General features: G+C 48.8%; 2 protein-coding genes across 4 annotated transcripts in view; one reads left to right on the top strand and one right to left on the bottom strand.

Annotated features, from left to right (window-relative positions):
* rad52 (RAD52 homolog, DNA repair protein) overlaps positions 1 to 1,211 on the top strand; it is a 4,182-nt gene extending 2,971 nt beyond the window's left edge. Inside the window, exons 9-11 of the mRNA XM_083667299.1 lie at positions 1 to 47; positions 494 to 769; positions 1,074 to 1,211. The exon at positions 1 to 47 is cut by the window's left edge and continues 186 nt beyond it. Coding sequence (XP_083523425.1) covers positions 1 to 47; positions 494 to 769; positions 1,074 to 1,135 — 385 coding nt within the window. The 3' untranslated portion in view covers positions 1,136 to 1,211. The remainder of the gene's footprint in view (positions 48 to 493; positions 770 to 1,073) is intronic.
* Positions 1,212 to 1,523: 312 nt separating this feature from the next.
* Positions 1,524 to 13,940, bottom strand: part of LOC310802742 (serine/threonine-protein kinase WNK1-like) — a 31,815-nt gene continuing 19,398 nt past the window's right edge. For 2 of the 3 annotated variants that reach the window (XM_083667281.1, XM_083667280.1), the window contains exons 8-28: positions 13,758 to 13,859; positions 13,165 to 13,588; positions 12,783 to 12,946; positions 12,421 to 12,510; positions 12,131 to 12,166; positions 11,566 to 11,676; positions 10,884 to 10,960; positions 10,540 to 10,702; positions 10,271 to 10,387; positions 9,994 to 10,107; positions 9,803 to 9,854; positions 9,543 to 9,686; positions 8,240 to 9,339; positions 8,080 to 8,154; positions 7,714 to 7,836; positions 7,230 to 7,557; positions 6,930 to 7,125; positions 6,572 to 6,765; positions 5,705 to 5,860; positions 5,367 to 5,572; positions 1,524 to 5,051 (exon numbers count right to left, since the gene is read on the bottom strand). In XM_083667281.1, coding sequence (XP_083523407.1) covers positions 4,662 to 5,051; positions 5,367 to 5,572; positions 5,705 to 5,860; positions 6,572 to 6,765; positions 6,930 to 7,125; positions 7,230 to 7,557; positions 7,714 to 7,836; positions 8,080 to 8,154; positions 8,240 to 9,339; positions 9,543 to 9,686; positions 9,803 to 9,854; positions 9,994 to 10,107; positions 10,271 to 10,387; positions 10,540 to 10,702; positions 10,884 to 10,960; positions 11,566 to 11,676; positions 12,131 to 12,166; positions 12,421 to 12,510; positions 12,783 to 12,946; positions 13,165 to 13,588; positions 13,758 to 13,859 — 4,362 coding nt within the window. In that variant the 3' untranslated portion in view covers positions 1,524 to 4,661. The remainder of the gene's footprint in view (positions 5,052 to 5,366; positions 5,573 to 5,704; positions 5,861 to 6,571; positions 6,766 to 6,929; positions 7,126 to 7,229; positions 7,558 to 7,713; positions 7,837 to 8,079; positions 8,155 to 8,239; positions 9,340 to 9,542; positions 9,687 to 9,802; positions 9,855 to 9,993; positions 10,108 to 10,270; positions 10,388 to 10,539; positions 10,703 to 10,883; positions 10,961 to 11,565; positions 11,677 to 12,130; positions 12,167 to 12,420; positions 12,511 to 12,782; positions 12,947 to 13,164; positions 13,589 to 13,757; positions 13,860 to 13,940) is intronic. The other variant, XM_083667282.1, reaches the window with a different exon arrangement.

The raw sequence follows: 13,940 nt of genomic DNA, 5'->3' as shown, positions 1-13,940 counted from the left end.
AGAGGGGACAGAGACATCCAATGGACAGTCACCTAATGGAGGTCATGGTAAGTCAATGATGGTAGAGAATGCTCTTGGGATACCTCTCTCTTCTTCCAGGTAGGTTTAGCACCTCTGGCCACAGACACACTACATCGCCTATAGCACCCCTAGTGGATACAGAGAGTCCTGGAACAAGGACAAGTATCTGTCTGGTACAGTAAACTACCGGCAGAGGGCTCCTGAGTCTATACAGCACATAGTAGCCCTATCTACCTTTGATGGTGTACACAGCTGTGTTACTTTTACACACTACTGTGTTGGTTTTCTGATGCTTCTTTTTAACTGTCCAGCAACTGCATACGTTTCGTGACTTTATATTGTGTGTTCACCATGTCCTTGGGATGTGAATAAGTGTATGTGTATTGCTATTGTAGTATGGAAGCTATTTGAAAACTCCCACAGTATGATGATAATGCCACACTCTTCCTCCTCACCCCTCTTTTCCCCCCAGATGACCCAGAGCTGTGGGATTTCACCTTGGAAGGTATTGAGCTGCTGGATGCCCCAGCGGAGGGGTCGTTATCCAGAAACCCCCGGCCCTCCACGCCTGGGAATCACCAGATGCAGACGCGCAGTAAAACGCCACAGAGAGAGGTTCCTCCATCACTAAGACCCCCTGCCAGACCCCACGAGCCCTCGCTAAAGTGTCATGGACAGGGCGGGCACCCCCAATACAGACCCCCACAGCAGAACCAGCTGCAGCCCCCCAGGAGTGCTGATTGGACAGGTTAGGGGAAGAAACGCTTATAATCAAAAAGGCACTCTCCCTGTCCATGTTAATGCTCTTCACTGTATTTGCCGAAAATGTACAGTGTGTTTGCATTATTCTGCATGGTGAAAAGCATTGTTTTTGTGTCCCAAAAATATGTACTCTTTGTCATCTTATGTTGCAGGCATTAAATGACAGTATATGCTTTCTTAGCTTAGCTCTATGTACTCATTCTGAGAGACTGCTACTTTCTGTTATTTGTAGGGGATTTCCAAGACACTTTAATTAAAGACACGATTCTCTTTCTACTTCTGTTACACAGGGGAGGTCCTCAGCCCATGCAGACAAGGGCAGTACATGAAGAAACGCAGGCTGGACACATGAGAAATGATGAGCCACTTTACTGTCTCCTTAAAGTTGTTACTGGTTTATCTATATAATATTTTAGATCATTGTTTGCCAACCAGCCTCATGTTATTTATTTTAATGTGCTTTTTGTTGATGGAATGTTCATCTCCTGTTGCTGCTAATTGTGAATAAATTTTGTTACCAAGATGTCATTTCTGGCTCTGAACAAAAGACAAATTAGAAGGTCTTATAGCCTTGCTTCTGACATACAAACTGGTGTAGATAGATGGTTTCCTAACTACAGCATCAATCTCTCTGAAAAAAGACATGAACATTGAAAGGCATTTTTACCCAAATAGTTGCCTGGAACTGCTGAGCCCATAACAACCCCACTTTGATGCATATAATACAAGAATGACAATCATTTATTTTAATGTTTTATTTGTATTCATCTCTTTTTATACATTTTGTACAATGTGAAAAAAACATACACAAAAACCATAGAGTAGCCTTTAGTCACAAGAAGAGCCAGAGAAAACGAGGGCCAGAAAGCCAAGAGTATACAACATGAAATAACAAAGTCAGTAGCCTTATGAGACAGCATTATACAGGGGAGTTGTTTTAACCACTTGGGATAAATAACAAAGTTTCTGATAATATGATGAGTTTCTCTGTGAGCCTGTGCTGTACAGTGGTGGGTTGTGTGTTGGTTGTTTGTTAAGGTCTAAAACCCAGTGTAAAACCTAACATGCAGTATTTCATTAGCAGATAGACATAAACTGACAGTTGAAACATGCCGTGCCTGTGACAGTGGTAGATGGCAATTCAACAGATCATCAGCACTTCGTGAGGACTCAATTACAGGAAGGCAAAGAATAACAAAACAAAAAAAGAAAAAGCAGGATTCTCTGTATTCCAATATCAAAAACACTGTTTTTAAAGTCAGTAACAACCCTCCTCATCATGCAAACGTTATATCTCTATTCCCCCTCGGTCCCTATAAAACTTTAAACATTGCATATTCTGCATTGCAGTAACTTATTATTCTCTAGAGAAGTTAAAGTAGTTGTTCAATCCAGGAGTAGGTCAGAAGGTCACTATAGTGAGGGGAATGGCACTCTTTATGTGAGGTGGCAAAAAAGCAATCGTATGGTGCCAGCAGGGAAAACAATAAGACAACTGTTCTTTGTTCCTCATTCTCTGCCTTAACAAGTGCTGCTATGCAATACTGTTTTAATAACGTTCAATCGGACAATTCACAGACACATTTTACCCAAATCATAAACATTTTTAACAACCAAAATATAATACACATATTTGATGTTCTACAGGAAGAGAAAACATGTTGTTTTCATATCACCCAGTGTGCTCTACTTTGTCAGTTCTGTGTGACTACCCTCTGCCTCTTCAGATATTTAACTTTATAGAGGGATGTTCACTGTTAACTTTCACACCAGACATGTCTATACATGTCTGGTGTGTACTATAGATGTGTTATTAACTGGTCACCTAGGGAAACTTGAGTCATTGGACTTCAATCCAGTAGTGAAGCAGAGTTTGGTGATTATGGAGCTTCTCTCAGTAGTGAGGATGCAAGGCACTAAAGATTTCTGCAAGTTTAAAGGGCAGAGTGTGTTTGTGTGTGTGTGTTTGTCTACTGGGGTGGGGGTTGTAGAAAGACACATAACTCTTTGATGACTGAGCATTATGTGAAGTCATTTTCCAAACACATTTACCTCACATTTATATAGGCCTATATACAGTAAAATAGAAAAGGGGACAGGGTAGTTTATGATAAGAGCTGAATAAACACAGGGTTACCCCCATGTGTTATTAAGTACAATACTAAAAATAACAACCCTGCAATTGCACTTTCATATTTCATAAACTACATGTTGTTTAACAACCTTTAATAATAATTACAGTGAAACAACATCAAAATCTGATGGCTGAATACAGGTCCATAAAGAACATCTTGTTTGTTTTATTAAATATACATTTAGAAAACGAACCACAGATAGAGAACCCCGGACGCTTGTCATGATTTTGACGTCAGCGGGAAATAAGATTTTCTAAAGGTTGACATGGCTTAGCGATCTGTGTGAATATCATGCACCATCTGTGAACGAACAACCATACAACCAACCAACCAGCCAGCCAATCAATCTTTCAGAACACAACGCACCGACAGTATCCATACATAGACATCCTCATATTCCCACAGTATAAATGAGAGATCCGGTTTTGAAGCCTAACTGTTAAAATACGGTACAGTCACACACACACTTCATTATCTGTGCCCATGTACACCAGGTGGTGAGGTGTGAGGAGGGCCAGCTCTGGAACCTAAACCCAAACCACTCACACAGGTTACAGTAGCTAAGGCCTAAACCTACGGTAACTCAATGATGAGAACAGTAGCTGGAGCCTACAAGTCAAATCACTAACACAGGTTTCAACCCCAAACCGTGGGCAAGACAGGTCGATTAGCTAGGTGTTCATATAGACAGGTCGCTAGGTTCACACTATATAGATGTGAGGTCTCTTAGCATACCAGTATGGATATTGAGTGACAACTCCGTCACACATAAAAACACCAGACCAGCTCACAGGGACAGATAATAAGTGTAACATGGAATCATAACCAAAGGAAAAACTCTCTCTATCTACACAAAGATGAAGTGTACATGTTAGGGGGTTAAGGCCACTGTTACAGGGGACAGACTCACTCCCTCACCTTGCTATTATTGCATCAAACTGTATGGCGATAGAATAGGTAGCCACTAGGGAAAGGCCAACCCTATCAACTATACCTCTACCTGACTGACATCCTCTCTCAATCTCTCTCTGCTTCTTCTCTTCCACCCTACATCTCGCTCTTCTTGATGCAAACAGGCCAAAAATTCAAACCCCCTCTTGCTACCCACAACTCATTCTCTTTCTCTCTCCAAGACAACATACCATTCGACACCTCTGAATCTCAGCCAATGACGGTAGGGCTGTGTGTGTGTGTGTGTGTGTGTGTGTGTGTGTGTGTGTGTGTGTGTATGAGGGGTCTGACTCCATATCTCACTCTGTCCTAGTTAAGCTTAAGGCTAGGTACAGTCAAGAAGTGAATAAGAGTCCCCCCCCCCCCCCCCCCCCCCCCACCCTCTTCAATGGAATGATGATCGCAATTGGTGCTTTCAACAGACGTCTTTGGCCGTTGTCGGTTGTGCCCTTGGGTCCATGGCTTTCATTGGAAAAGCCCAATTGTCAATCACAGCCCGTTCCCCAGCCATTGGCAGAAGAGACTGGGCCCTAGTAAGGGTAAAGGTGTGATTGGTGTGCTGTGGGCATCTATTGCACTCTCCCTCCAACTGACCCGACAGATAGCTCTCCCTCTCTCTCGGTCTGCCAGGATTGAACCATAGAGGTCTCCTCTCCTCTGTTGGCATGTCTCTTCTCAGAAATAAACCCCCAAACTTTAAAGAGTGCTAATGGTTCTCCTACGGCTTTCCCCTCTGCCCTACCCTCCATCTCTGCCCGGCCTGATCAGCCCAGGTCCAGGGCTGAGGCCTGGCTACGTGGGCCTTAGGTTAGAACCTCCAGGGTTGCTGACAGGCTTCTGGGCGGCCGATGTGGTTCCCATGTGGAAGCCCTGCTGTAGGGGAGCGGAGGCTGAGTTCGGGGCCTGGGGTTGGTAATGGGTAGGGGCCAGGGGCTGGGTGGGGGCCAGCAAGCCGACCTGACAGGGGCCAGTAGGGCCTGCCCACTGAGGGGCACTATAAGGTGCCGAGGTGTAGCTGAAGCCCTGGGGAGGGGGGACCAGAGAGCCCTTACGGGGGCCCAGAGGGGCGGAGGGGTTGGAGGTGGGAAGCTGGGTACCTCCTAGAGCGGTAGAGGTGGGGAGGGTGGGGCAGAGGTGACCAGGAGCTGAGAACTTACGGCCCATGTTGGCAGGAGGGATGATCTGTAGAGGGAGTGAGGGGGAGGAGGACAGGAAAGCAGAAAAAAAGGAGAATGAGAGAGGGAGAGAAGACAACAATCTGGTTCAATTACCAAATCAAATGACATCTACACATTACCAGTATCTAAACTGGGTTTTAGAATGTGTGCACCCATGGAGGATACTAAAAATATATGAATACGAAACTGAGACTCAGCATCTCAAATGCCATCCAATTTGGCTGATTGTGCACAACTATGTGGCTATGGTCAAAAGCAGTGCACCATGGGGAATAGAGTGTCATTTTTGATTTGCCATGATACAGTGGCAAGCTCTTACATCATGTCCTTGTGCTCCCCCCTTGGGGCCCCTTTTTCCCTGGCTCATGGCATCTCTGGCCCAGTTATCCACCAGCTGGTGCAGGTCATCAGTGAAGGTGCCCTTGCGGCTCTGGGGGGCTGGGTTAGAGCCAGTCAACTGGGTCTGGGTGGTACTGTGGTTCTGGCTGTGGCTTGGCCCACTGTCTGAGCTGGTCCCACTCGCCCCTGTGAAGACAGACAGAGGGAGAGAGAGAAACAATTTAATAGTTTGTTATCAGTTTATGTCCATTTTCATAGATTGCCAGTTACAGGAGAGAGAGGGTGGGATTGGGGGGGGGGGGGGGTCACTGTGCTTACCCATGGAGGGAGTGCTGAGGCTGGGCATGGACGGGGAAGGTTTGAGGGGCTGGAGGGAGGTCCGACTGGCTGAGTCAGAGACCCCTGCAGTAGGGGGAGAGGTCTGCTTAGGGGGGGATGCTGAGCTCGGGGGGCTCTGGGATGGGACTGGGGCTCCTATACACACACAAGCGAGAGTAAGGAGCAGAAAACACTTTGCAGTACATGAATCGAAATAGAATCTTTTCAATCTTTGCCAAAGAGTTGCTCTGGTACTAAGAAACATAACCACATACAGTATCCAGCAGTGCACATCAAATAGGTCCTAAACAAAAGGCTGAATGGACCCAATAATAGTGTTCCTACCTGAATGGACCCAACGGTAGTCTTCCTACCTGAATGGACCCAACGGTAGTCTTCCTACCTGAATGGACCCAATAATAGTCTTCCTACCTGAATGGACCCAATAATAGTGTTCCTACCTGAATGGACCCAATAATAGTGTTCCTACCTGAATGGACCCAATAATAGTGTTCCTACCTGAATGGACCCAACGGTAGTCTTCCTACCTGAATGGACCCAACGGTAGTCTTCCTACCTGAATGGACCCAATAATAGTCTTCCTACCTGAATGGACCCAACGGTAGTCTTCCTACCTGAATGGACCCAATAATAGTCTTCCTACCTGAATGGACCCAATAATAGTGTTCCTACCTGAATGGACCCAATAATAGTGTTCCTACCTGAATGGACCCAACGGTAGTCTTCCTACCTGAATGGACCCAACGGTAGTCTTCCTACCTGAATGGACCCAATAATAGTCTTCCTACCTGAATGGACCCAACGGTAGTCTTCCTACCTGAATGGACCCAATGATAGTGTTCCTACCTGAATGCAGGGGGCTGGGTTGGGCGTTGCTGCGAGCTGATTTGCCAGCCTTGCTCTTCGGCCTACGTCGGCCCCCGGCCATGGCCACAGCAGGGGAGTGGACGGCTGAGGGGGGAGTTTTACCCAGCCGGACGAAGAGAGCATCTATCTCCTCCTTCTGACGAGAGTGCAGGGACTGGATCTCTTTCATGTGTCTGTGACAGAGAAGGAGGGGGGGGGGGGGGGATATATACTTAAAACTTTCATTCAGGTATTCATTCTTTATATGGGGAGGAGGTGGATTCAAGTGAGATTTAGAATCTCTTTTTTAGAAGGGACTTAGTCCCAAGAGCATCGTAGGACTGAGGCATAAACGTACTTCTCTCTGAGGCGGCTGACCTCCTTCTGTAAGGCCTCATCCTCGGGCCCCGAGTCCTCGTTGTCGCTGCTGATGTAACAGTGATACGAGCTTGGGGCGGAGCTACGGGGGTCAGATGTTGCTGACGAAGAAGGGCCGTTCTGAAGGCCGGAGCCAGGGGCGGGACTGGACCCTGTCCCAGCTGCAGCTGGTGTCACTGAGAAAAGGGTTAACGTTTTAGCAAATGGGACACACTCCAAGGACACATGCTCAATGTTTTGGCTGACTGCCTTTGTCCCAGAGGGTCATTTTCAACCACACCTGTTACTGAGAAACGGCCCACTTTGGAGCCAGAGCTGGGGTCAGTGTTGGGGTCCGTACTGAGGTTAGCGCTGGTGGAGACTTGGAAACGTCCGATAGTGGTGGCCTGGGTGGGAGGTTGGGCAGGGAGAGAGGAGAGTCCATCTATGGTGTCACCTCCCCGGACCACCCTGGACAGAGAGGAGGAGCGGTGGAGGGTATTCTCTGGACTGGAGAGAGGGGAGGATGAGGAGGAGGAAGAGGAGGAGGAAGGGGTGAGGGAGGAGGAGGAGGCTTTGTTGGAGGGGTCAGGGGTGCTGCCAGCTGCTCCGTCTGAAGCAACAGAGACCTGCAGGGAGAGGAAAAAGGGAATGAAAACCTTCAGTAGACTGCTTTTATTTTGTCTCACCAAAAAATACCATTATGAGGTGTAGTGATAGGGCTTCAAGACTGAATAGTGCTGAGTACAGAGCTTTTACTGCTTTGACTGTAACTAAGCACTCACCTGAAAGCGGCCCAGTTTGAACCCCCCAGTCGAAGGCGGAGCAGCAATATTTCCTCCCGGAACATTCTCTGGGCTCAGAGCTCTTCTCAGCTGTGCGTTCAGACTACCCAAGGGCTGCTGGGACTGATGAATGACAGACAGGAGACAAGCCAGAAACACAACATTAAACAACTCAACATAGCTAACGCACAATTCATACAACTACCACAACCTCAAACTCATACAGATAAAGCACATAATTATGTCAAATTGTGTATGTTTTATCAAACACAGAGCAATCGCTCTTTTACTGTATACGGAATTGAATGACTTTCAAATGATCTCATCAATGAAGGCAAGCAGCGATGAGGATCGATGAGGACTCACCTGAGTTGGTCCTGGGAATGGAGGCAGGTGCTCTGAGGTGGGGGTGCCCGACTGGTCTGAGCCAGCAGGATACACCTGAGAGAGAGAGAGAAAGATATCGTCAATTTCAGATCACAAAAAGCACTTCTCTGTTGACTACTAAGAGTTCACTTGACTCTACCTGTGGTCTAGTGGCCAGCATGGCTGGGGGTGTCTGGGCATGTCCCGCTGGTGTGACCCCCTGCCCTGGGGTGGGTGTGGGGGCCGAGGTGCCCTGCCCACTGGAGGCGAGGGGCAGGTTGGATGGGGGCACCTGGGCCATTCCAGGGGGAGGTGAAGTGGTCCCAGTGGGGGGAGAGGTGGTGCCAGTGTTGGGAGGGCCGTCAGCAGAGGTGGAGGTGGCAGAGCTTGGGTCCTTGAAAAGGGAGCGCAGCTTCTTATCCAGGGCATGGATGTCATCTACACCAGGGCCCTCTGCGTCCGTTGGCTGAGGCTGGGGTTGGGTCTGGGTCTGGGATTGAGGCTGGACCGGGGGCTGGGTGGGTAAGGTGGCAGGTGGTAGCTGGGAAGGGACCAAGCCAGGCTGTGCCACAGGGACGGACATAGGGATAGGCTGAGACTGGGAAGGGACAGGCTGTGCGACAGGGACGGAAGTGGGGATAGGCTGAGAGGACGGAACAGGAAAGGTGTTAGCCGTAGGCTGTTGCTCTGAGCTGGGTACAGTCCCAGCGTTACTGGCTGTAGCTCCAGAGTTAGAGGGGCCAGGGCCTGCACTGATGACCAACTGAGGCCCTGGGACTGGCGGGAGAGAGGTCTGGGGGGCCTGGGACACAGTTGGAGGGGAAGATGTGGTGGTGGAGGAGAAGGGGGTGCCAGTGGCAGAAGGGGCAGACACAGGTTGCGAGGGAGCCATTTGGTAGCCAGGCTGGGGGGCTGGGGTTTGGGTATGGATGGCGGTGGGAGACACCCTCCCGGTTGCAGCTTGGTGTGTTGGAGGCTGAGGTGAGGCGATCCCAGTGAGATTGACAGAGAAAGCAGGCAGGGTGGTGGTGGTGGTGGTGGTGGTGGTGGGGGCTGGAGCCTCTGGAGCCAGGGCCTGGTGGGAGGCAGGGGATGCTGGGCGGAGGCCAGTCTGGGTAGAAGGGGCTAGGTTGGGGTCTGACTCGGGTTGGTGGCATATGGTGGCATGCCTCTCTCCATGAGTCTTCCTCATCTCAGTGAAAGCCTGCTGGAGGCAGGCTGAGGGGGCTGACAGGGATAGGCCCAGACTAACAGGGGTGGCTGGAGGGGGGGGAAAGAGCAGTAGTCAGTTACACAATATGTGCTCTTATCTGGAAACATGCCAGTTATCTTATATAACATTATATGGTTGGAACATGCTCTGGGAACATATGCTAGACACATTCCACGTTGGTACAGATACTTGGACCACATCCCAGAGTTCTAGAACACACCTTATTTACACAGACATTCTGCCGACTCACCTGGAATGGTCTCACTATCAAAAGATGCGGTGGCATTCGGGGGTCCAAAGAACTGCTCCCGAAGTCGAGACTCGGGCACGGGGCTGACGATGAACCTCCGCCCTGCAGAGTGCACCACCTGGGCCACAACGCTGAGAGGAACACCTGGGAGGGCAGCAGAGGTCGAGAGTGAGGAGGTCAGGGGGGAAGGGTTCAAATGCATCATATTTAAATAGATATTCTGAGATGGGTGAGTATGTGTAAGTGCTGAGCATGTTTACCGGGCAGGAGAGGATGGGGCATCTGAGGCTGCTGCAGCAGGTCACTCACAATCTGTGGAGGAGCAACATAGAAAATGTTTCATGTCTGCTCTCCTCGTGTATTTCGATCTGAATGTGCTGTAACGTTGCATTCTCCTGAATAAACTCCTGGTGAGCATTAGTGTTCTGTGGAGTGTGGAGTGAGCACCGACCTGGGTGAAACCTTCCTTCAATCCCTCTCCATTCTCGTCGGCCATTTCAATGACCTCACGGACCTGCTCGATGAATGACTCTCGCTCGCTCTCCAGGATAAACTCACTTAAGACCTGAAAGAGAGAGAGAGAGGATATATTTTCATACAGATCTATGGTGCAAGTACAATAATAACATTTCTCTTGACTTTTGACAACTAAAGACCCTGGGGGGGTGGGGGGTCAATACCAGTATTTCAATTATAGTATTTTTGGAAAAGGAAAAGATGATGATTACCATGATCTCAGCAATTTCCTCTGGGTTATCTCCATCAAGGTCAAACTTGAAGGTCACCATCTTTCTGTTGTGTGTCTCTAGCTGACATTCAGCCACTCTGTCGCCCATATTGGAAATCTGGAGGACGTGAGCATTCACGTTAGATGACTGATTGATAGGCACCCAGAGAGAGAACTGTTTAAACATAGTCATGTAGAGAGATGCGCTTTGAGTGTGGCAGAGTTGAGAACATTGAGAGAGAGAGAGGAGAGAGGCCAGCTATGGCTTACATTGAGAACATTGAGTTTGGCCTTGGTGGTCTTCTCGTGGCGAGAACGGCTGCGTACAGACCGCCGCTGATGCCGTTTGAGCGAGCGGCCCTCATGTCTACCACCTGAGGTGGACGCCCCCTCATTCCCGTCACTCAGACCTGATGCAGCATCCGACAGACAACTGAGAGAGAGAGAGAGAGAGAGAGAGAGAGAGAGAGAACTGTGCATTAAAGCTGTGAGACATCAGAAACGTTAGAGCTGTGCTGGCACAAAATCCTGCATACACTGCTGCCCTCTAGGACCAGAATTGGCCATGTTAAGGTCTCTGATGTGTAGTGCTGCGGTGTAGAGTTGTTTTGTACCTTTCCAATGGTGGCACCAGTGCTGTCTGTCCTGCTGACTGATCAGCTGGGAGTGGCTGGGAAACACTCACAGGAGCCTGAAACACAGTCACACACAGGTTAACTAAAACATTTCTCCAATCGCATGCAAGTCAAGCCAGGAATCTCACCAAAAAGCTGAGTCTTCAACTTTTCTTTGCACAGAAGGGTGTATGGTTTGAGTCTTTTTCAGATGTGTGTTTTTGAAGGCTCTTCACTGTACAAACACTCATCGCATATGTACCACACACACACACACACACACACACACGTTTTGGACCCTTGTGTATACCTGCAGCAAAGAGAGGTGTGTGGCCTGATAGAGGAAGTATAGGTACTCTGCGTTGATTGGAGGAGACATGATAGGAGGGCTCAGCTCATTGGCCCAAGACTGACAGTCATGCAGGATGAGGCAGCATGCAGAAGAGAGGGATGAAAGAGTGGATGGAGGGGTGGTGCAATGGAGAGGTTAGTTAAAAGCAAAGCAATAAAAAGCTTGAAGAAAATGTGAAGAGAGAAGCAATGACACTTCACATGCGTAAAAGAAATTAGCAGAATACAGGAGCTATAATCTGTGATCTTTTTAGGATAGGTGCTTGTGAGTACTTTAGCATTTGTATGGCCGTAAGATGCGTGTGTGTGTGTGTGTGTGTAGGGTTCTCACCGGAAGCTGTGCTCCAGTCTGTGGTAGTGAGGAGCTCTGAGGAACAGTGCTGCCCTCCGGCTGCTGTTGCTGCTGCAGGGGAGGGACAGGCATAGAGGAGGGGGGCAATGCCTGGGGAGATGAAAGGAGAGGGGGAGTCAGTGAGTGAGTGAGTGAGTGAGAGAGAGAGAGAGAGAGAGAGAGAATAAAGCCATATTCAAACAGACGTCCTTATCAGCAGAGATGAAAGGCAGAAAGACTTATCTGTTCCCTAATCTATTCAGCATCTCACTATTCTACAAACAAAACCATCTCATCACCCCCAGAGGCAAAACCATCTGGTAAATTTACATTGGCACTCATTCAACCCCCCCAGGCACTTACCTGCTGGATCACAGAGCACTATAAATCAGAACCCTCTTAGCAGACAATACAGGTCTAATACCATCCATCATACACAGACACTCCTCTATGTCTCCAACACAGTATATTCTGTTCACTCCAGAGACATGACGACCATGCTGCATGAGGCTGAGGGTAGAGAAAGGGAAGAGGTGTGCGTTCGAAAGGGACGGCTTTTATCTACCTGAGGGGGGTGCGATGGGTGGTAGTAACCTCCGTACTATAAGAAACAAAAATACAACACAGGGTCAGAGAGGGAAGGATGAAGATAGATTCAAGAGAGAGAGAGAGGGACAAGAAAAAAGGGAGAAGGGAGGGGATATAAAGAGATATTGAGAAAAGACAGAAAGAGGGTGGGAGGGGTCCACTTCCACTACTGTTGTCTATAGCTTGGGAGGGAGGAGGAACATCCTAAGCTTGGCCATATGGCCTTCTGGCAGCCCCTCACCACATAAGCTTAGTGGTCAACTGTACCTGCTGGGAAGCCACAGGAGGAGCCTGAGAACTGGGAGCCACTGGGAGAAGAGCAGTGGCAGGCTGGGCAACAGCAACCTGAGACTGGCTCTGGTACACCGGAGAGAGGGGGAGAGAGAGGAAGTACAGTGTGAAGGAAGGAAGGGAAGAAAATGGAGAGATGGAGAGAATGCGGTAGAAGTGGAAAAAAATGACAAACATGAGAGATCATATTTGTGGTTGACGGGTTCTTGCCGGAGGCGTATGTATATTCATAGATACTTCCTGTAGATACTTGTGTATGCAGAAACAAAGGTTAGATGTAGAATAGTTAGAATTCATATTAAATGAATGACTTGTGCCATGACTACGACGTGACTCACCATGGTCTGCTGCTGCGACTGGTCGGGATGGACATAGGGTGCGGTCTGGGGATACGAAGCCTGAGGCTGAGGCTGCTGATTGGGCAGAGCGCCGTATGACATCACTGGCTGAACCAGTTGAGACTCGGGGAGAACGGAGGGACCCTGATCAATCATTTGAGTGGCTAAACGGAGGGGGGGGGGGGGGAAGAGAAATCTTAAATGGTGGCGATCACAGTACGATCACCTCAGACAACCACATTGATGGAAAGTTATTGATTAACAGAGTGCAAGACACTAAACACGAGTCTTATGATTGGGACCTATGATTGATCCTGCTTCATGGTTAACATAGGGAATGTGTTAAAATCACATTAGGAAAGATCTTGTCTCTGATACACACCTGTCCCAGTGTGCTGCTGCTGCTGCAGATGCTGTTGGTCCACCTCAGGCTCCTCTGCCTCTGGCTGGACCGGGACCACACCCTGGAGGAACACACCCTGACCCTGACCTTGGGCTGGGACCTGTCCTGTGTAGGGCATCCCCTGTGGGACCGTCTGTAGGACTGGTTGTATGAGGTTGGCCTGGGGGGTGGGTTGGGGAGCCATCTGCTGAGTGGGCTGAGGGGGGATGTAGGGGACAGTCTGTTGAACTGCATGGGGGGCAGGTTGAGGAACCTCTGTGCTGGGTTGTTGCCCCTGTTGTTGTTGTTGTAGTTGTTGTTGTTGTTGCCCCTGTTGTTGTCCTTGTTGTTGTTGTTGTTGCCCCTGTTGTAGTTGTTGTGCCTGTTCTTCCTCCAGCCTTTTCTTCTCCTGCTCTTCTCGGACCTTCAATTCAATTCAACATCATCAGTCCCCTCTATAAGTCCCCAAGTGCATCCTCTGAGCATAACAGCACAATTACATCATATCCCTCCTCCTGTACATGCAACATGTGGGCTGACCTTCAAAACATAACACAGACATTAAGATCCAATTACATTGAGAGATTACAGACCTGTTGCCTCTGTTCTCTTTTGCGGCTGATGAGGGCCACCCTGTCCTTTATGGCCTTGGCCATGGTCTTATGGTCACCCTCACACACATAGCCAGACTCCACCTGAGGCGCACACAGAGGCACACCATACCACACCATTAGACCTTCATTTACACATTAAATCCTCTTTTATGAGAATATGGA

This window comes from Argentina silus, assembly GCF_951799395.1.
Source record: "Argentina silus genome assembly, chromosome: 3".
NCBI lineage: Eukaryota > Metazoa > Chordata > Actinopteri > Argentiniformes > Argentinidae > Argentina > Argentina silus.
This window is presented reverse-complemented; position numbering and strand designations above follow the sequence as displayed.